The sequence below is a fragment of the Panthera onca genome, chromosome D1 (assembly GCF_046562875.1).
Source record: "Panthera onca isolate mPanOnc1 chromosome D1, mPanOnc1 haplotype 2, whole genome shotgun sequence".
Classification (NCBI taxonomy): domain Eukaryota; kingdom Metazoa; phylum Chordata; class Mammalia; order Carnivora; family Felidae; genus Panthera; species Panthera onca.
In genome coordinates, this window is record NC_138348.1 from 68,988,141 (window position 1) to 69,008,738 (window position 20,598).

General features: G+C 39.1%; 1 protein-coding gene across 1 annotated transcript in view; it reads left to right on the plus strand.

The window, feature by feature from the left end:
- The window catches only part of LOC145712469 (coiled-coil domain-containing protein 81-like), a 37,766-nt gene extending 18,004 nt beyond the window's left edge, over window positions 1-19,762 (plus strand). The window contains exons 7-15 of the mRNA XM_081790341.1: window positions 1,875-1,998; window positions 4,946-5,039; window positions 5,645-5,791; window positions 6,699-6,803; window positions 6,945-7,117; window positions 8,360-8,438; window positions 8,655-8,875; window positions 16,751-16,876; window positions 19,265-19,762. Coding sequence (XP_081646467.1) covers window positions 1,875-1,998; window positions 4,946-5,039; window positions 5,645-5,791; window positions 6,699-6,803; window positions 6,945-7,117; window positions 8,360-8,438; window positions 8,655-8,875; window positions 16,751-16,876; window positions 19,265-19,406 — 1,211 coding nt within the window. The 3' untranslated portion in view covers window positions 19,407-19,762. The remainder of the gene's footprint in view (window positions 1-1,874; window positions 1,999-4,945; window positions 5,040-5,644; window positions 5,792-6,698; window positions 6,804-6,944; window positions 7,118-8,359; window positions 8,439-8,654; window positions 8,876-16,750; window positions 16,877-19,264) is intronic.
- Window positions 19,763-20,598: the final 836 nt, after the last annotated feature.

Sequence of the window (20,598 nt, forward strand, 5' to 3'; positions counted from 1 at the left end):
TATTGATGGTAGCCCAGCCATATTGCTTAGTGACTTCTATGCTCAAAATAAATAAAGTTAGAATCATGAATAATTACTGTATTCTTCTTTCTAACATATATCTTCTATTCCTGGAATCTTGTATCTCATCTTAACCACTTTTTGACTCTCAGGCTTTTAGACTATGATCTCTTTGCTGGTTCCCCATTACTTAAAGAGGTCAAAATTCATATGCCTACAGGGTCCAGTCAGATAATGTAAATGCATGAAGTGGGTTGCATTTAACATGATAGGGTGACATGTTAGCATAAATAATAATTTTTATGAAAAATGGAGAATGGAAGTTTTGCATCTTTGATACTTGGCTTAATATAAGGTGGCTGGATTTTCATATCTGTGTCTTCATTTAATCTGTTATGATATGTTTGTGTTGGTTGAAGCATATGAAGAAAATCCCAGGACTTCAAAGACTTTTAGAAAGGATCCTAGGGATCCTTAGGGGTTGCCATGCCACCCTTTGGAAACTTCCTTTAGGAGATTATTGCTTTGTAGGCAACACACTAATTGACATTGAAGCAAAAAATGCTGATGGAGCCAAAAAAAACCCCATGTCAGTGGGTAAACATTGGCTTGTGGATATTGTTTTTGCAACATGTGGCCTACAGGGTTACATGTAAACTGTTAGCCTAATATTCACATGCTTTTGTGTCTGTAACCTCATCTGTCACTGTTTCCTATAGATTCCTTCTCTGAGCAAAATTGTCTATTTATGTCCTTCTAACACATCTTGTCCTTCCCTGACTTCATGTTTTTGTTCATTCTTTTTCTCTTGCCTAGAATGTCCTTCCTTTTCTTACAGTCTAGCCCAATCCTACTTACCTCTTAGCATCATTTTTACATCGCACTTACTCCATGAACACTTCTCTCATCACTGGATTCTGAAGTGTCTTCTTTCATCTCTAAACATGGCAGACCTTAAAGATAGCACCATCAATTGGAATGTAGACGTTTTTCATCATTGTCCTGAGTTGCTATTTATGCAATGTATGCAAAGCGACTTAGCATTGTAGGCACGTAATAAGACCTCCACGATGAGAGCTCTTGGGGTTTTTGTCTATATCTTATTTTTCTCTACAACTATAGATCTTCCCCAATTTAACGATGGGGTTATGTTCAGGTTAACCCATTATAAGTTGAAACTATCATAAGCTGACAATGTGTTTAATATATCTAACCTACTGAACATTATAGCTAGCCCGTCTGAAATGTGTCATCTAGCCTACATTAGCCTATAGTTGGACAAAATCACCTAACACAAAGCCTATTTTATAATAAAGTATTGAATATCTTATGTAACTTATTGACTCCTGGAAGTGAAAAACAGACTGGTTGCATGGGTACAGAATAGCTGGAAGTGTATCACTTGTTTACTCTCCTAACTGTGGCTGGCTGCCTGCTGCAGCTTGCTGGGCCGCCCAGCATCCCCAAGGGAATGTTGTGTCACATATCACTAGTCCAGGGAAAGATCACAATTCAAAATTCAAAGTGCAGTTTGTACTGCATGCACATCACTTTACACCATCAAAAGCCAAAGTCACAAATCATAAGTCAAACCATTATTAAGTTGAGAACTTTCTGTATATCTTTTGAAAGATCTTGAAGGGCAAAGACTTGCCTCTTGTATTTTCTAAAGTGACTAGCCAGTGTCTTGCACGTAATAAATATACAAAAAAATATTTGTTTGAATCACACTAGGGCAAGGGACAATAATTTAAGATAAGAAATGTATCTTATATATAAATTTTCCCGGGTAAAATAATGAGTTTTAAAAATTAGTTAAGTACAAAACCACCTATTTAAAGTTGAAAGGAAAATTGGTTTCATTCATTTTACAGAGATGATAACACACAAGAAACTTCGAGAAAAACATGCTCTCTTTCCTTTCAAAGTGACAAACATCAGCTTTCCAAACATGGTGGAGCAGAATGTTAGTGGTGGTAAGAGTGTGAACCGCGAAAGGTAATGCATTGGTATTTTATCTGGTGTCTGTTACTAAATATATTTTTGAGTTATATCTTGATGCAGGGAATTTAAATGAGTGTTTATTCATTCCTTCATTCTGTATCCTTGAGTACATTCTACCTGTTAGGTGATTGGGATAATAGATTCAGTCAGGGCTCATAATCTAGTGGGAAAGCCAGGCATACATAGAGTGATAAATTATGACTCAGTAGGATAAACACTATGACAGAGGTGGAAACAAAATAGCACAGGGGAGAGAACATCTAACTCTCTTATGGATTTGGGAAAATTTCCCTTGTTTTCTGAGTGCTTGGATATTATGATATAGCATAGTTTCATTATTTGGATCAAATTGGAAAGCAGTTTTGCTAAACATGGCTGGCATTCAATAAACATTCTTTGAATGAATGAATGTATTACAATTCATTATGGTCATGTCTTCTAACAATGTTATGTCAAAAGATTTCTATTTTCATTTTTTTTAAGTTTACTTGTTTATTTTGAGAGAGAGAGAGAGAGCAAGCAAAGGAGAGTCAGAGAGAGGAGAGAGAGAATTCCAAGCAGGCTCCACACTGTCAGTGCAGAGCCTGATGTGGGGCTTGAACTCACAAACCATGAGATCATAACCTGAGCCAAGATCAAGAGTCAGATGCTTAACTGACTGAGCCACCCAGGCACCTCAAAAGATTTCTATTTTCTTTTTTTTCTTTTTTATTAACACACTTTTTTTTAAAGTTTATCTTTTACTAATTTTTGAGAGATAGAGAGCAAGTGGGGTAGGGGCAGAGAGAGAGGGAGACAGAATCCCAAGCAGGGCTTGATCTCAGGAACTGTGAGATCATGACCTGAGCTGAAATCAAGAGTCAGATGCTCAGACTGAGCCACCCAGGCACCCCAAGTAGGACACCTTTTAAAACCTCAAATTAGTCAACCATACTCAAGTTATCTATTGAGCATTGATTATTTACACTGCACTGGGCTAGCAAATTTGAATTTGTTAATGTGTCACAATGTATCAGCTATCATATGTGTGATTTATGCACTCTGTGGTACTAAAGTCATGTTCAAAACCCTGGGCATGCTTGTTTTGAATAATCTCATGGTTATGAAAGATAATTGTGAATTAAATGTCTTGTACTTTGGAATTTAGTTCAATCCAACAGACACTGAGCACCACAGTATGCTGGGCATTACTTTAGACACCAAAGATACAGAGCTGTAAGACATATAAAAGACATATAAACAGTCACTTAGGGAGACTGACACTAAAGAAGTAGTACACATGGTAAAGACAACAAAAGAAAGTAGAGGAGCTGCAAGGAGGAGGGAGTAATTAATTGTTAGGGCTTATTGGTGGAGGCTTCCTATAGATGTTGACCAAAAAATGGTTGGTTTTTTGTGTGTGTGTGTGTGTGTGTGTGTGTGTGTGTGTGTGTAATGTGTATCACAGAAATTTTGAAAAATGGGAAAGGAATAGATACAAAAAAATCACCCATTATACATATATTTATATTTGAAACATATACACACATTTTAAGTACAACTGAGATCATATCATATGAAACTTTGTTATACTCAACAATAAGTGGTTAACATTTTCCCATGGCTTTGAATGTCCAGAACATGAACAAATAATTGCACATCATTTCATTAATTAAACCTTTTGTTTAACTCATCTCCTTTTGGATATTTAGATTATTTTTAGTTTTTTAATATTATAAACCATACTGTGACAATATAGCTACACATAATTCTCTGCATGCACCTGAATATTCTATAGAATAAAAACTTTAAGGTAAAATTTTAGAGGTAAGAGATGAGCCCATTTTTCATGCCTTTGATACATGCTACCAATTATTCTCAGGAAGGTTATATCAAATTATCTTCCCAGTAGCAGAAATATGAGGGACTGCTGTCTTCTCCATAGTTTTGTTAATACTGGACATTGTACCCTCCAATGGATTCCATTCTTACCCAGGGTAAAAGCCAGAGCCCTTGCCATGGCCTCCAAGAGCCTGTTTGGTCTCTGATCTCTCTCCTACTTTCTGTCTGCTATCTCATCTTTCTCTGGCTACTTTGAGCACAGGTACACTCCCACCTCAAGGACTTTGTACTCATTCACTCTGCCTGGAATGCTTTTTGCATCAGATATTTGATTATTATTAACCCCTCCTTCTTTCAGCTATTTACTGAAATATCACCTTCTTGGTACATCTTACATGGGCGTTCTGTTTTATGGTTCAATACTCCATCCCTCCAGCATTGTAGGGCATTTATCACCTTCACACATTCTATTTTTTAAATAAGTTTATTATTTTGAGAGAGAGAGTGTGTGTGTGAGCGGGGGAGAGGCAGAGAGATAGGGAGAGAATCACAAGCAGACTCCAATACTCAGAGCAGAGCCTGATGTGGGGCTCAATCCCACAACCCTGAGACTATAACTTGAGCCGAAATCAAGAGTCAGATGCTCAACTGACTGAGCCACCCAATCACATATACTATTGAATTGACTTACTTGTTTATCAGCTGGCTGTCAGTTCTTATCAGAATGTTAATTCCATAAGGACAAGGATTTCTTTTTCTTATTTTTTTTGTATATTTTGTTCTTTACTGCATCTCCCATGCCTAAAACAGTGCATATAATAAGCACAATACATTTTGTAGAATGAATACATTTTATACCCATTTCATAGCATTGGTAACTGAGATTTTTTGCAAGATGACCCAGGTTGCCTAATGCCAGTCAACTTGTAAGCAAAAAAGCTGGGATTCAAACCCCAGTTTATTTGACACAAACCATGGATTCTTAACCTCAATACATATAGATCCTCTAGAAAGATCGCTAAGATTATTTTTCTTTCCCTTATATTTGTGCTTGCTTCCCAAATTATCATAGCTCATGTCAGACTTTTAAACATTAATTCATGTTGCACTGTTTTTATAGCTTATCATCTCCACATTATTTGAAAGATTACAATAAAATGAAGCATAAAATTTCTCCAGCCACTGGTTGCCAGGATCATACTAAAGCAGGACAGGTACAGTGTCTTCAAACAAAGTTCTCTTTCTGTTTCTGACTTCTGTTTCTCAGTAAGAGTTATGGGAATTGCTTTTTTTTTTTTCAATGTATGGATATGGTTCAAATACTCAGGACCCCAAATTAGACTCCAATAAACATATCTATTAGTTAAAATCTACTAGGGTTAACACAAGTAGGGTTGGTATATCTCTTTCTAATTTTCACTTGCTACAAATACATTTCTTTTTTGAGGTAAAGAGAGGGTGCAGTGAGCAAGGGCGGGGGGGGGTGGAGAGAGAGAGAGAAGTGGGGCTCACCCAACGCAGGACTCGAACTTGCAAACCATGAGAGATCATGACCTGAGCCAAAGTCAGATACTTAACTGACTGAACCACCCAGGCCCACCTGCTATAAATACTTTTGATCAAATGAGAGTTCAGTAAATCCTCTTGGATATTTGTGGAGCCCACTTTGCAAGACTCATGTTTCTAATTGCCATCAATACATTCGTTTATAGAGTATGTTGCTTGACATACTCAGTCTCTGGAAAGCTTGTGAAGGGAATGTGAAGGAAAACAAGTAAAAGGCAAAAAACTCAGTTTGTCTTCAAACTCGGTATTGTAGGAATTGTGTTATGTGTGTCTTCAACGAGCGCTGCGCAATTTGCCACGGCACCACAGCAGCGAGAGGAAGAGGTGGGAGAGAGAAAATGAGCAACACATTCGGCAGTATCAAATGATGAAGGATCAAGAGGAGCTCCAGAAACACCAGGTAGTTCAACACTCCGACTGAAGAATGGGACCGTAGGAACATGATTTTAAAGGGCCATGTTAAATGCCCCGTCATATGTCTGTACTGTAACGTATTTAATCATTTCCTTATTGTTGGACTAAAACTTGGGTTGTGTCCAAGTTTTCATAATAGTGAGCAACACTGGGATGAATGTCCAAGCAGCTGAATGTTTGTACCTGCCACTGATTTCTCCCTCTCCCCAACCCCCAAGGACTTAGTTTTAAAGGTGGAACTCCTGGATTTATATGGTTTTATTTGTGATTTCTAATACAACATAACCAAGGCTTTCCCCTTCAAATCTATGGCCTATCTCAAGCAAGCAAAGAGAGGATGGTACCTACATATTTGCACTGTCCAGATTTCTGTGGTCTCCCATAGTTGACCATACTGCTCTTTCCTGCATTTGTGATACCAGGTAACCACTTAAGAAATCTTCCATTCCCTCTTACGATCCCCACAGAGGTGCTGCCTAAAGCCACAAAACAGGAAAAAAGAAAAAAAACCTTCCCCAACCCACTTTTATAAACCTATGAAGCTTTATAGAAAGTACCATTGCCTCCAAAAGGCGAGTTTCTACCTCGGTTGGATTATTATAATGTAATAGAATTAATTTTTTTTAACGTTTATTTATTTTTTTGAGACAGAGAGAGACAGAGCATGAAGAGGGGAGGGTCAGAGAGAGAGGGAGACACAGAATCTGAAACAGACTCCAGTCTCTGAGCTGTCGGCACAGAGCCCAATGTGGGGTTTGAACTCACAGACCGCGAGATCACGACCTGAGCCGGAGTCGGATGCTCAATCAACAGAGCCACCCAGGCGCCCCTAGAATTAAATTTTTAAGGGCTGTATTTTCAGTACGTAATTTTTTGTTTGTTTGTTTTCAAAGATGAGAAATCTGGCTAATAGAGTACAGAATCAAAAAAATGCTGCCTATAATCTTGGAGTTGCTGAAGCTATAAGAATCCACAAGAAGGAGAAACCTGAATTTTGTGTGAGTCTTTTCAAAATTTCTGTTGCTAATACCTGCAAATACTATAAGTTAATCATGGATTTTAGTTTTCTCAATTACTACCTTTATTCTTTGTTGCTTTTTGGTATTTTAAAGTAAATGACTGCTTCTCCTTCATTCCAGAAATCTTTCCTATTTGATAAACGGCCACTCAGTTCTGAGATTAATGCTTTTAAACAAGAAGAATATTCCCAAAGTCTCCTGAAACAAATGGATAACAGACGGGAAAAGCAAATAAAACAAAGACAAAACAGAGAGCTGATGGACCGCCTAGAACAAAAGCATCTCACAGAGGAGTGAGTCTGGTTGACAGGCTCTAAAAACGGGTTCAGAATTTTCACGTGAAGCTTATTTCCATGTGGGATTCAATCAGCATTGGTAGTTTCATTAGCGCAACTATAACCAACTGAGCCAACCAACCCAGCTGGCAGCCAGTACCACAGCATAACATTTCATTAGAAAAATGAAAAAAGCTGTCATTATTATAATTATCATTATAGTGATACCAATCTATAACTGATTATAGAGAATCATTTTGTATTGTTTTGTGATCACTAATACTGGTAGATGAAAGAGGGGACTTGTCTTGAACAAGCACTATTCCCAGCTATTCCCAGTCAATCTCAAGTCAAAGCTGGGGTTTAATGTCAGTACCGGTATCTCACAGGGGAACCCGGGGACAGGAATGTGGGGGAGAGGGGATCTAAGAGGACTAGAATCAAGGACTAAAAAGTCATGTAAAGAATCCTTCCCTCTGCTCACCCCCATAGCTCCTTGGTAGACATCATCTTTATTCCAGCTCAAACCTGGATGAATGTTAGTCTCAATTCTGAATATTCAGGAAAGAGAATCTGATTGGTATTGTTCAGATCATCTGAGGTCTGGGATAGGGTCAGAGTTCAAACCTGCCTAAGGGCGAGTCACACTTCTACTACTGAGGTCAGGAGAGAAATTAAAGAGGCTACTGTAATGTGAGAGAGACTCCTAAAACAAATAATAAGCTAGCTTTTGGGACTTAAAAATTATTTTTCTACAAAATGTTTATGTTCCATTATACTCGCTTTATAGATCATATGGGTTCCCTCTAGGTTGCATATAACAGAATCATAATTTATAATAGGAAATATCACTTTCTTAAAAAGGAGTCTTATGGTGAATCGTTTTGTAGAAGAAATAGACACTTCCTGCTTTCCTGTCACAGTTTTTTAAAGCACAGGGGTTGGGGGGTGGGTGGTGGGGGGGGTGGTGGGAGGGTGAAGAAGGACCTGTCTTAGTGGTAGTGAATTTGGACAAAATGGTCATTCCTCTGCTTACACTTGTCCTGTCTGTCCTCTATTCAACACATTGTCCACTAGCCTATGCATTTGAATTACTCCTTTCTTTCTTAAAATGGAAGCTCCTAGAAAGAAATGCCACTTTTTATTTACCAGGCTCTCACTCCTATTGATACTTATTAAATACATTTTAGTGATGTTAATCTGTATTACTAAAGACAATAACGAACGTCGCCCCCGCCTCCTCTTATCTTTAATTGCTAGACTTGCTGCACAGAGAGACAAATACATCAGAGATAAGATGGAAGACGCCCAGTGTTATAAGAGAGCTTTGGATGCACAGGTAAGGGGACAACTGTTATTTCAAAGTTATGCAGTTCTGCAGTAGCATTCTAAAAATACGTATAAAAACTGTAGCCTTGTGTGTTACCCATTTGGTGGTTTTTGCAGCCCTTGTTCCTGCCTCTAAGGGACTGGTATTTTACTATGCTACACTGTTGTGCGTAAGGTTTATTGCCTGGTATCATTCTGATCTGTATTATATGTGTCCCTGTTTCAGATAAAGAACAAATCCATGTACATGTCCACGTTTGAGCCAGAGTCTTGTGAACCCATCTTTGCTAAGGATGAGAGTGAAATAATGGTGCAAAAGCGAAAGCGAGACCAGAAATACATGAAGCACCAGATGGAGATGGCTGCTAGCCAGCAAAGGAGAACCATCCTGCAGCACCTGGTGGGCCAAAAGCAGGATTTGCAGATGCTTCAGAGGACACAAAAAGAGTAAGGGACCCCAGGTCTTTCTTCCTCCTCCTCCTCTCCTGCTCCCCTCTCCACATTCCCCTTCTCTTTCTCTCCTTCTCCTACAACAGCACAGAAACAATAATAATAGTGAACACATTGAGGAGTTACTATGTACAAATATTATCCTTCAAACTTCATCTTGTTTCGTCCTCACAATTCACTCAATGAAGAAAGGTTATTGATTAAAAAAAACAACAACCCAACCAACCAGTCTCGATCCACCCCTCTCACCAGTTACCTTTCCATATTTTTCCTTCCCTTTACAGTACAACTTCTTAAAAGAGTTGTCCAGTTGTTGGAAATACAATGTGAGCCACAAAGCAGCTATTTTTCTCAACTAGACACAGACATGAAACTTGGGTCGTTTCTCCAATAAACCCTCTTCCTCCTAAGAACTGTTCATGTAGTAAGCTGCACTGATGACGGCTGGTGAGGGATGGTGAAGGTGGCAACGTAGGCAGAGGAGGACTTTATGCCTTATCAATGCAAATACCTTTAAATTCAAGCATCAAACACCCAGTTTCTTTCTTTTCCTTCCCTTTCCCTTCTTTCCTTTCCTTCTTTTCTTTTTTGATTTGATGAGTTTATACATTATGCTGACCACAGGTGTAGCTACCATTTGTCCCGTTACATTGCTAGTACAATATCACTGACTGTATTCCTTATGCTCTGCCTTTTATTCCCATGACTTACCATTCCATAACTGGAAGGCTGTGTCTCCCACTCACCTTCACCCATTTTGCCTGATCATCCCCCCACCCCTTCCCTCTGGCAACCTTCAGTTTGTTCTCTGTATTTATAGAGCTGATTCTGCTTTTTTGTTTGTTTATTCATTTTTTTTTTTTTTTTTTTAGATTCCACTCATGAGTAGAATCATATGGTATTTGTCTTTCTCAGTCTGACTTGTTATTTCACTTAGCATAAAACTCCTTGGGTCCATTCATGTCATCTCAAATGACACAATCTCATCCTTTTTTATGGCAGTGTAATATTTCACGGTGTGTGTGTATGTGTGTGTGTATATATATATACACCACATTTTTCTTATGCATTCATCTATTGGTGGATGCTTGGATGCATCCACATATTGGTTATTATAAATGATGCTGCAATAAATTTAGGGGTGCATATATATTTTTGAATAGCGTTTTCATTTTCTTTGGGTGAATACCCAAAGGTGGAATTACTGGATCCTGTGGTAGTTCTATTTTTAACTCTTTGAGGAAGCTCCATACTGTTTTCCATAGTGGCTGCACCAGTTTGTATTCCCACCAACAGTGCACTGCACAAGGGTTCCTTTGTCTCCACATCCTCACCAGCACCTGTTGTTTGTTGTCATTTTGATTTTAGCCATTCTAACTGGTATAGAGTGATAGCTCATTGTGGTTTTGATTTGCATTTCTCTGATGATGAGTGATGTTAAACTCTGTCCACTTCCAAGCTTCATGACCTGGGCCAAATCGCACACACACAGGGTTCTTTGGGCCCTCTTTTCCTCACATGAAACATAAGGATAATATACCTGCCCTACCTCTCCTTACTGTGAGAATTATATGAGTATGTATTTGAGAACGTTTTTGGTAACCGCAAAGCTCTGAACAAATATGAACTGAGGTCTTTACTTGGTTATCTCTCTTGTTGAAGCTCTGGTCACAGACCCCCTTTTCTGTAGGGGTCAGGTCCTTGTCTCCTGTTTCTATATCCTTTACTAGTTATTCCATATTCTCTCACTTTTCTTTTCGAACTTCCCTGTCTCTGGTCCATCTCAGGATGTCATCTGAGGCAAGTAGAGGGTCACTTTCTTTCAGAGGGGGTCATTTAGTCACTATGAAACAAACAGGCCTGCTAAAGTATTTTTACTTCTTTTTCTTTAAACTTTTCTGCTTTTGTTTATAAAAATATAACAAATTATGCTTATTAAAATAAGTCAATTGGTGGGGCGCCTGCGTGACTCAGTCAGTTACGTGTCTGACTCTTGATTTTGCCTCAGGTCATGATCTCGTGGTGTCTGAGTTTGAGCCGCATGTTGGGCTCTGTACTGATGGTAGGGAGCCTGCTTGGGATTCTCTTTATCTCCCTTTCTCTCTGCCCTTTCCCGCATGCTCTCTCTTGGTCTCTCTCAAAATAAATAAACTTTAAAAAAAAAGTCAGTTGGTGGAGAGATTAAAAAAAGGTTAATAATCTCCCCCCAGCCTTCTATATTTTTTTCTATTCTTATGCATATTTTTTTCCTTCCATTTTTGTAAATGAAAATAAGAGCTGTGAGATCTTATACATTACTCTGCAGCCCAATCTTTCTTTAACCTAATAATACATCATTAGTTCATGTTCAGATCAGTACATAGAAACGAAATTCATTCTTCTTCAAAAACAGCATGATATCTATAATATGGATTGCTATAATTTAACTTTTGCATTATTGATGAACATTCACTCTGTTTCCAGATGGTTTGCTATTACAACAATTTTGCATTAAACATTTTTAATATATATCTTCATACTGGTTCTTTTGTTTCCATTGGATAAAATCCTAAAAGTGGAATTGCTGGATGCCAGCGTATGGCACATTTTAAATATCACCAGATACTGACAGTTTGCTTTCTAAAAAGGTATGGCAATTTGCTTCCAACAGCAGTCTTGTGGGAATCCTAGTTTGCCTCCCCTGTAGCCCCACTTCATTTTCTCACTTTCTTAGCATCTAAATTAAACTGAATTTTTAAACTATCCTTTTAAAAAGAATACAATTATAGCCAAAAAGCTTTTGAAAAGCTGCTCAACATCACTAATCATTAGGGAAATGCAAATCAAAGCCACAGTGAGATAGCTGCTTACTAACACATTGTTTCCACTTTCTGAACCGTGGGCAGGTCAGCCTTATTCGGCTGTCAGCTGTCATTGTTTGTACTGTTTGGAATAGATGTCATTTAGCTTTTAACTAAATGTGTGCCTCCAAGCTAAGAAGTGTTTCATGTTTTACTGAATATTTACTTATCTAGACCTGAGAGACAGGGATTCTCTACTCCAGTGAATAAAGGTAGCAAAATCAACTCCAGTGAATAAAGGTAGCAAAGTAGGACGGTGAGATTGCAAATGTAGCTGTGTTTTGTATTACACAATTTAATAATTTAATTCCAATCACATATCCATCCTGGAGGCCAAGTCTATGGACAGTCTGAATGAAGTAAGCAGTTAGCAAATTGTTCATTTTTCTCCTTGCAACTCATTTATGTAGATGGAAGAAAAAATCTTACACTGTTTAAGATCTGTATATCACTGTAATGTATACAGGTGAGATGGCTATCTTTTCTTCCCCCTAGGGCTTTATGCAAAGAAAACATGTTTGCAGAATAACATCTTAAGGTTTCACAAATTCAAAGATAAAATGTGCTATCATGTATTTTGTATTATAAAATCTGTGCTTTGATTGTCTTGTGAAATGTCCAAATCAAGAATAATTATAGATTTTTCTTATACCACATGCACCATGAAACATTTAACAAGTACTTCTTTTAGACTATGCAAAAGATTAGAAAGGAAGAAAACTGTCGATTCAGTGGTAGACAAAACCATTAAGGTGCAATTATGATGTAAAAAGGAAAGATAAAGAAAACTAAGGCAAGCAAAAACAAACGCAAAAACTAAAACTAAAGAAAAAAGAGAAAGATACTAGGGTCACATTCGTTAGGATGGCTCCTATCAAAACCCAGAAAATAGTAGGTGTTGGTAAGGATGTGGAGAAATAGAAACCCCGGGCACAATTGATGAGAATGTAAAATGGTGCAGCCGCTATGGAAAACAGCATGGCAGTTACTCAAAAAATTAAAAATAGAATTACCATATGATTCAACAATTCCACTTCTGCGTAAAAGAATTGAAAGCAGGATCCTTTTTAGAAAATTAAAAAATTATTTTATTTTCACTCCAGTATAGTTAACATGAAATGTTATACATAACATATAGTGTAATATAACATCGTACGTTTTAGATGTATGATATAGTGATTCAATAATTCCATGCATTACTCATTGTTTATCAGGGTAAGTGTACTCTTAATCCCTTTTACCTATTTCACCCATACCCCATCCACCTCCCTCTGGTAACCACCTGTTTGTTCTCTATAGTTAAGAGTCTGGTTTTTGTTTTCTCTTTCTCCCCCCTTTTTTGGTTTGTTTTGGTTCTTAAATTCCACATATGAGAGAAGTCATCTGGTATTTGTCTTTCTCTGACTGGCTTATTTTGCTTAGCATTATAACCTCTAGACGCATCTGTGTTGTTGCAAATGGCAAGGTCTCATTCTTTTTTATGGCTGAATAATATCCATTGTATGTGTGTATGTGTATACACACACACACACACACACACACACACATATCACATCTTCTTTATCCATTCACTTATTGATGGATGCCTGGGCTGTTTCCATAATTTGGCTATTGTAAATAACACTACAGTAAACATAGAGGTGCATATATCCCTTCAAAGTAGTGTTTTTATATTCTTTGGGTAAATACCCAGTAATGCAATTACTGGATTGTAGGGTAGTTTTATTTTTAATTTTTTGAGGAACCTTCATATTGTCTTCCACAGTGGCTGCACCAATTTGCATTCCCACCAACTGTGCATGAGGGTTCCTTTTCCTCCACATTGTCACCAACACTTGTTTCTTGTGTTTTTGATTTTAGCCATTCTGACAGGTGTGAGGTGATGGCTCATTGTGGTTTTGATTTGCATTTCCCTGCTGATGAATGATGTTGAGCATCTTTTTATCTATCTGTTGGCCATCTTTATGTCTTCTTTGGAGAAATATCTGTTCAGATCCTCTGCCCAGTTTTTACTTGGATTATTTGTTTTTTTGGTGTTGAGTTGTAGAAGTTCTTTATATATTTTTTATTTTGATATGGTCCCAATAGTTTATTTTTGCTTTTGTTTCCCTTTTCCCAGGAGACATATCTAAAAAGATGTCATGGCCGATGTCAGAGCATTACTGCCTGTGCTCTCTTAAGGGATTTTTATGGTTTCAAGTCTCACGTTTAGGTCTTTAATCCACTTTGAGTTTATTTTTGTGTATGATGTAAGAAAGTGGTCCAGGTTCATTCTTCTGTATGTCGCTGTCCAGTTTTCCCAATACCATTTGTCAAAGAGACTTTTTCCCACTGAATATTCTTTCCTGCTTTGTTGAAGTTTAATTGACCACACACTTGTGGATTTATTTCTGGTCATTCTATTCTATTCCATTAATCTATCTCTGTGTCTATTTTTTGTGCCAGTACAATACTGTTTTGATCACTACAGCTTTGTAATATGACTTGAAGTCTGGAATTGTGATGCCTCCAGGTTTGGGATTTTTTTTTCTTTCAAGATTGCTTTGGCTATTTGAGGCCTTTTGTGTTTCCATACAAATTTTAGTATTATTTGTTCTAGTTCTGTGAAAAATGCTTTTGGTATTTTGATAGGGATTTCATTAAATCTATAGACTGATTTGGGTATATGAACATTTTAACAATATTTGTTCTTCCAGTCCATGAGCATGGACTGTCTTTCCATTTGTTTGTATCATTTTCTTTAAAAAAATTTTTTTTTGTTTATTAATTTTTGAAAGAGAGAGAGCATGAGCAGGGGTGGGCAGAGAGACAGGGGGACACAGAATCCAAAGTAGGCTCCAGGCTCTGAGCTGTCAGCACAGAGCCCGATGCGGGGCTCGAACTCACAAACCGCAAGATCATGACCCAAGCCAAAGTCAGATGCTCAACCTACTGAGCCACCCAGGAGCCCCTGTTTGTATCATTTTCAATTTCATTCATCAGTGTTTTATAGTTTTCAGAGTACAGATCTTCTACCTCCTTGGTTAAGTTTGGTGCAATTATAGATGGGTTTATTTTCTTAATTGCTCTTTCTGGTGCTTCGTTATTAGTGTATAGAAATGCAACACATTTCTGTACATTGATTTTGTATCCTGTGACCTTACTGAATTCGTTTATCAGTTCTAGTAGTTTTTTTGCTGGAGTTGAAAATAGGATCTTGAGGAGATATTTGCGCTCCCATGTTCATAACAGCCTTCAGTAACCAAGAAAGGGAAGCAACCCAAATGTCTGGCCACAGAGGAATGAATAAACAAAATGTGTTAACGCGCATACAATGGAATATTACTCAGCCTTCAGAAGGAAGGAAATTATGACACATGCTACAACACAGATGAACGTTGATGACATTATGCTAAAATAAGCCAGTCATTATAATACAATACAAAATATTGTATGATTCCACTTCTATAAGGTTATCAGAGTGGCCAAATTCATGGAAAAAGTAGAACAGTGCTTTCTAGGCACTAGGGGGAGGGAGAAATGAGAAGTTGTTTAATGAGTATAGAGTTTCTATACTATTTAAAATAGTATAGAACTATTTAAAAAATAGTTTCAAACAGAGAGGGAGGCTAACCATAAGAGACTCTTGAATGTGGAGAACAAACTGAGGGTTGTTGGGGGAACCGGGATGGGGGGGATGGGTGATGGACATTGAGGAGGGCATTTGTTAGGATAAGCACTGGATGTTGTATGTAAGCGATGAATCATGGGAATCTACCCCCAAAACCAAGAGCACACTGTTTACATTGTATGTTAGCTAACTTGACAATAAATTAAAAAAAAAAAAAAAAAGAGTTCTGGATATTGGTTGCACAACAATGTAAGTGTACTTAATGCTATGTATCTGTACTCTTAAAATTTTTTAAGATGGTCAACTTTATGTGGTTTTTGTTACAATTAAAAAACACTATGAAAAGGAAAAAAAGGTTATGAAAGAAATATATAATAGGTACCATTTAGTCATTGAGCTCTCATTGTGTTATAGGCATTGGTACTTTCTGTATATTATCTCATTTAATCTTTATAATGACCACACAATAGCTGAATTGCTCAATGCTCCTTGGAGGAAAACGTGGCCATGTTTATTTTAGGAAAAGCAAACCAGCACACAGTCCATTACTGATTTTTATCAGAGGGTCCTGACACCTAGTGGCAGTGGCTGCCTGTAACACAAAGCCCGGCAGAGCAGGCTAAATCAACCTGCACATTTAGTGAAGTCCTTTCTAGACTTTAATGAGAACTGAAGGTAAGAGTTTCAGTCTGGCAAATAGACACATATAAATAATTTGAACCAGGTTTAAGATGATTCACAACAGCAGTGGCTACGTGTCTGGAGACTAGTAATAGAGACACTTTTCATTGGGAATTCTGGGAAATGGTACTTGAAGAGAGATACACCGTAATTACTTCTTTGATGTCTTTACTTTCACCAGACATTCCTCTTTTTTTTTTTTTTTTTCTGAACCTTCTTCACAATGTTACATACTTTCTTGATTTCATTTTGTTTTGCCTAGTCACTTCTGTTTCTTTCCCTGTTTCTAGCCATTCATTTGTATTCCTGTCTACTTTGCCTTGTAACATGCCTGTAGCAGTTCGGGCTGATTACTGACAGCTGAGTGACTGGAATAAAAGGAAAGAAACCTAAAGTAGAGGAAATCCATTTGAGATGATTCTTCAGATTAGTTAAAATTAGCTTCAAAGGAAATTAATGGCTTTAAAGGCTGAATTTGTTCATTGGAAAAAGGTTTCAATCCTGCTAATTTAAACCAGAATTGAAGATGAAAGGTCCCAGACCAGTAAACTATTTGAGACCTATAATATTTTTAGTGTTTTTCTCAATGTTCATTCCTTTCAGTGTATTTCAAGGAGTAGTGAACAAAACCAGAATGTCTTCTGGGTAAGCTACCATAAAGGAATGGGGCTTCCAGGGTGGGTGCATGCCCTCCCTGGTATTGTGATTGTGAACAAAACCAGACTCTGCTGTTGTCTCCAGACACCTGGCAGACAGAAAGGCTGAGATGGAGCGGGTGAAGAGAATGAACGAGAGCTTGCTGAAGGACTGGGAAAGGAGTGTCGCAATGAAGAAACAGCGGGACATGGAGGAGAAGGCTTTCCAGAGGTAATACCCAATTGGAACCAGAAGTTTTTTGCAGAGAAACCCCCTCCACTCCTTGTTTACTTTCCTGGAATCCTGGGATGGCACACAGGTTTCCAGTGCCAACTCCCATTGATTAGCAGTGGCTACCTAGTGAACCTGGTGGAGAAAAGAATTCTGGGTTCAGTAGGAAATGCTGTGGTGATGTATTCAAAATGTCTGCTATGGATATGGGATTGGAGAATGCTGTGATGTGTGTTATATGCTTGCCATATTTGCCCTAATTTTTGCCTCTGTTTAGGGTAGTTTATTTTCATATTGTGGAGGGTAGGGAAGCATGGGGTGGGGGAGGGTAGGAATTCTCCCTGGAAATAACTAGCTGGAAACAGGGAGAGGGAGTTTCTATCTGGACACATCCAAGTCTGACAGAATGGTCATTTAAGAGCAGAGTCAAGGGGTTGTAAGATTGGCAACTGGGAAAATGAAATGCCTGTTACAGAACCAACCCAAGACCATGTTCCTGAAATGTATTATATCCATATCCCCTCTTCCCAGCTACCGATTGACAATCTAGAATCAAGGACTCTAGTCATGGCTTTGAGAATTAATACTAAATTTGGAAAGTCAGCTAATCTTTTTGTCTTTTATTTGTAAGATGAAGAAAGTAAACACCAGCCTGACATAGCTAACACAGGAATTTTGTGATCAAATAAAGAGATGGAAAAACATTACACTTAAAAAAAAAATTTTACAAATGTAAGGTATGATTTCATAGTATGTTAAAACTTGAACAGACCAAGCCTATGTAGTCACATGTTATTAAATCCTGAATAAAGCAAAATAATATTTTAAATTCCCACATATCAACTAATTTTTACCATAGTTAAAATTTGTCATAATAAATCTTGGTCTGTAACTCTGTTCTAAGATATACTTTTAAGGCATCTCTTACCTGTCTTTCTAATGGGTAGAACCCATATTTTGTTACAATGGGACTAAGAGGGATGATGTAGCAATGAAGTTCCAAAGTAGAAGTGGGGTTGTTTGGCTTAGAGAAGACGAAGGGGCACTGGGGTTTCAAGGCATTTTCCTTTTTTTTTTTTTTAAAGCTTATTTATTTGTTTACTTTGAGAGAGTGAGAGAGCATGACTGGGGGAGCGGCAGAGAGGGAGGAAGAGAGAACCCACTGCCAGTGCAGAGCCTAATGTGGGGCTTAAACTCATGAACCATGAGATCATGGCCTGAGCTGAATGAAGTTGGATGCTTACCTGACTGAGCCACTCAGGCGCCCCTCAAGGCATTTTCTTAATGTTGGGGAAAAGCAGGTAAAAGGCAGTGACATTAATGCTGGGGAGATTTTGCTGGATTTCGGAAGACTGCTTGGCCAACGTGGTGATAAAGGATAGAGGAGACATAGGAAACAACCTTGAGTGTCAGGATATGGCAGGGACATAGCAGGGACATGGCAGAGCAATCCTGTTACCTGAAGACCGAAGCCAAGTTGTGGGCAGGGCCTCAAGCAGGAGCAGGTTAGGAAGAAGGAATTGGTTGCTGTTAAAAAGAAAACAAAGCAGAAGCAAAAACAAACTTCCCATGAATGCAGTTAGCACATGATACTCCATCCCAACACCAAAGCAAGCCAGGTAGGTCCCCCCTGAACACTGCTAACATTATTTGTTCTTTTACCTTGTAAGGCTGTCCTTGATGCTCCTTTTTACAGAATTCCAATCATGTAGAAATGTTGGTAGGGTAGGGGAACACACCAGGGACTGTCCTGCATAATCAAGAAAAATTGTTGACATGCAAAATCAATTACTGCCATCCCTTCATCTCTGCTTTGAGCCCCTTTTGTCCTCCTACTCTTTGTCTCCACCCCCTCTCCTACCCTTAACCATCCAGAGGGCTCTGGACTCCTAGACTTACCTTATAAGTCTACTCTTAACTGTCTGCTGGGGCTTAACTTAACCAGCAGCTTAATGGCCTGCTCTCCCTCTCAATGCTGTCTTTCCCCGGAGAGCCTGACAGATAAAAGTGTATCCACATGGCAAAGCTTTGAAGACACCTGTTTGCTGGCTGTGTGGTCTTGGGCAAGTTATGTTTTTTCTGAGGGTTTAGGTGGGTGGGGCTGGGGAGAAGCGCTGGGGTCAGACGGTTGTGAAGGCACCAAGTCTTATATTTACTGGAAATAGCAGACATGCCAACAGCAGAACATGACAAGCTGGGGTGAGCTGCAGGAAGCCGTGTGGATGGGAGAGATGGCAGGTGGGCCCTCACAGGCAGGCATTAAGCTCCTAGATGGTAGGTATGTGCCTTCTCTGCTGCATCACTTCTCCGGCACCGGCTTCTAAGCTAGGCCCCAGCACGGACTCAGGGAGCCCCTAATAATGACCGCCTGTCCTTGCCTCTCCTCAGGTCTTCAAACAAGCTCTTTATCCTGGACCAGTGCGAGAGATATTTGCGCTGCAAGCAGTGCCAGAGGAGCACCAACAATAAGGGCAGGAGCAACGTGTGGCCGCTCAACAAGTACCTGCCTGGCTCGCAGTTCTTTTCATAAAACCCACCGCTTGGATCTATGTTTTCCTCTGGAAAATTTTTATCTTTTAAATGTTGGAGACATGATGGCGAAACTACTGATTTTTAATTTGGAGGCAAAAAGTTATTGTGTTGTTTTGGTCCTTTCAGGAGTAGACTGCTTTTTAACCCCTTGTTGAATTCACATAGGCAGGGGCTCCCTCTCCCACCTTCCTCCCCCGCCCCACAGCACCCTGCCGCCATGGGGGCTGGGACCGGGACCCAGCCTCATTCTGGCCTCAGGGTTGCTGCTGACCCAGCAGCATAGATAAGACAGGAAAACTTTATCTTTTTTTCCATGTATAATGAATAGTGTCCTAATAAATATTTTCTATGCGACTGGCTGTGCATAATGGTAAATCTTACCTCCCTCCCCGGAGAACTGCATACGCGAACGTTCTAGAGGTAGATTAGGTTATTTGCCACAGGTGATCAGAGCAACGCTTTCTGAGCTTTCCAGCTGAAGACACACCTGGAGCTTTGTTGGGACCTCCGGGGATATCATTGCCTTGGTGCCCTTCTGGTCAAGCATTCCGTTAGAGGTTTATTGTTGGGCTACTTGGGTGCTGTGGGAGGAGCCTGGCTGGCCTGCCAGGTGCCGCCGCCTTCTCTCCTCGCTTCCCTTGCATCCGTGCTTGAGCTGCATGTGCTGTGGAAGAGGAATATCTTTCTGTTAAAGGACTGATTTCCAGTTAAGGTATGTGTGTTTTAAACCAAAAACTTTGGGGGCGCCTGGGTGGCTCAGTCGGTTAAGCGTCCGACTTTGGCTCAGGTCACGATCTCACGGTTCGTGAGTTCGAGCCCCACATCGGGCTCTGTGCTGTCAGTCCAGAGCCTGGAGCCCGCTTCAGATTCTGTGTCTCCCTCTCTCTCTGCCCCTCTCCCCCACTCACATTCTGTCTCTCTCTATCAAAAAAATGAATAAACGTTAAAAAAAAATTTTTAAACCAAAAACTTTGTTCATGCACTTTCATCCTTTACCCTTGCTTCCCCTCCCCTGTCCAACTACCTCAGGCAAACCAATGAACAAAGCAGAGTGGGGTCTATATATCTGAAAAACAAAAGCTGGGAATACAGTCCCTTAGACTATTTGCTTTCTGTCTGCCTCATCTTTCTTAGAAAATGGGGAAAAGTATATGTGGGGAGACATCCAACACATTGTTTTCACCACAGAT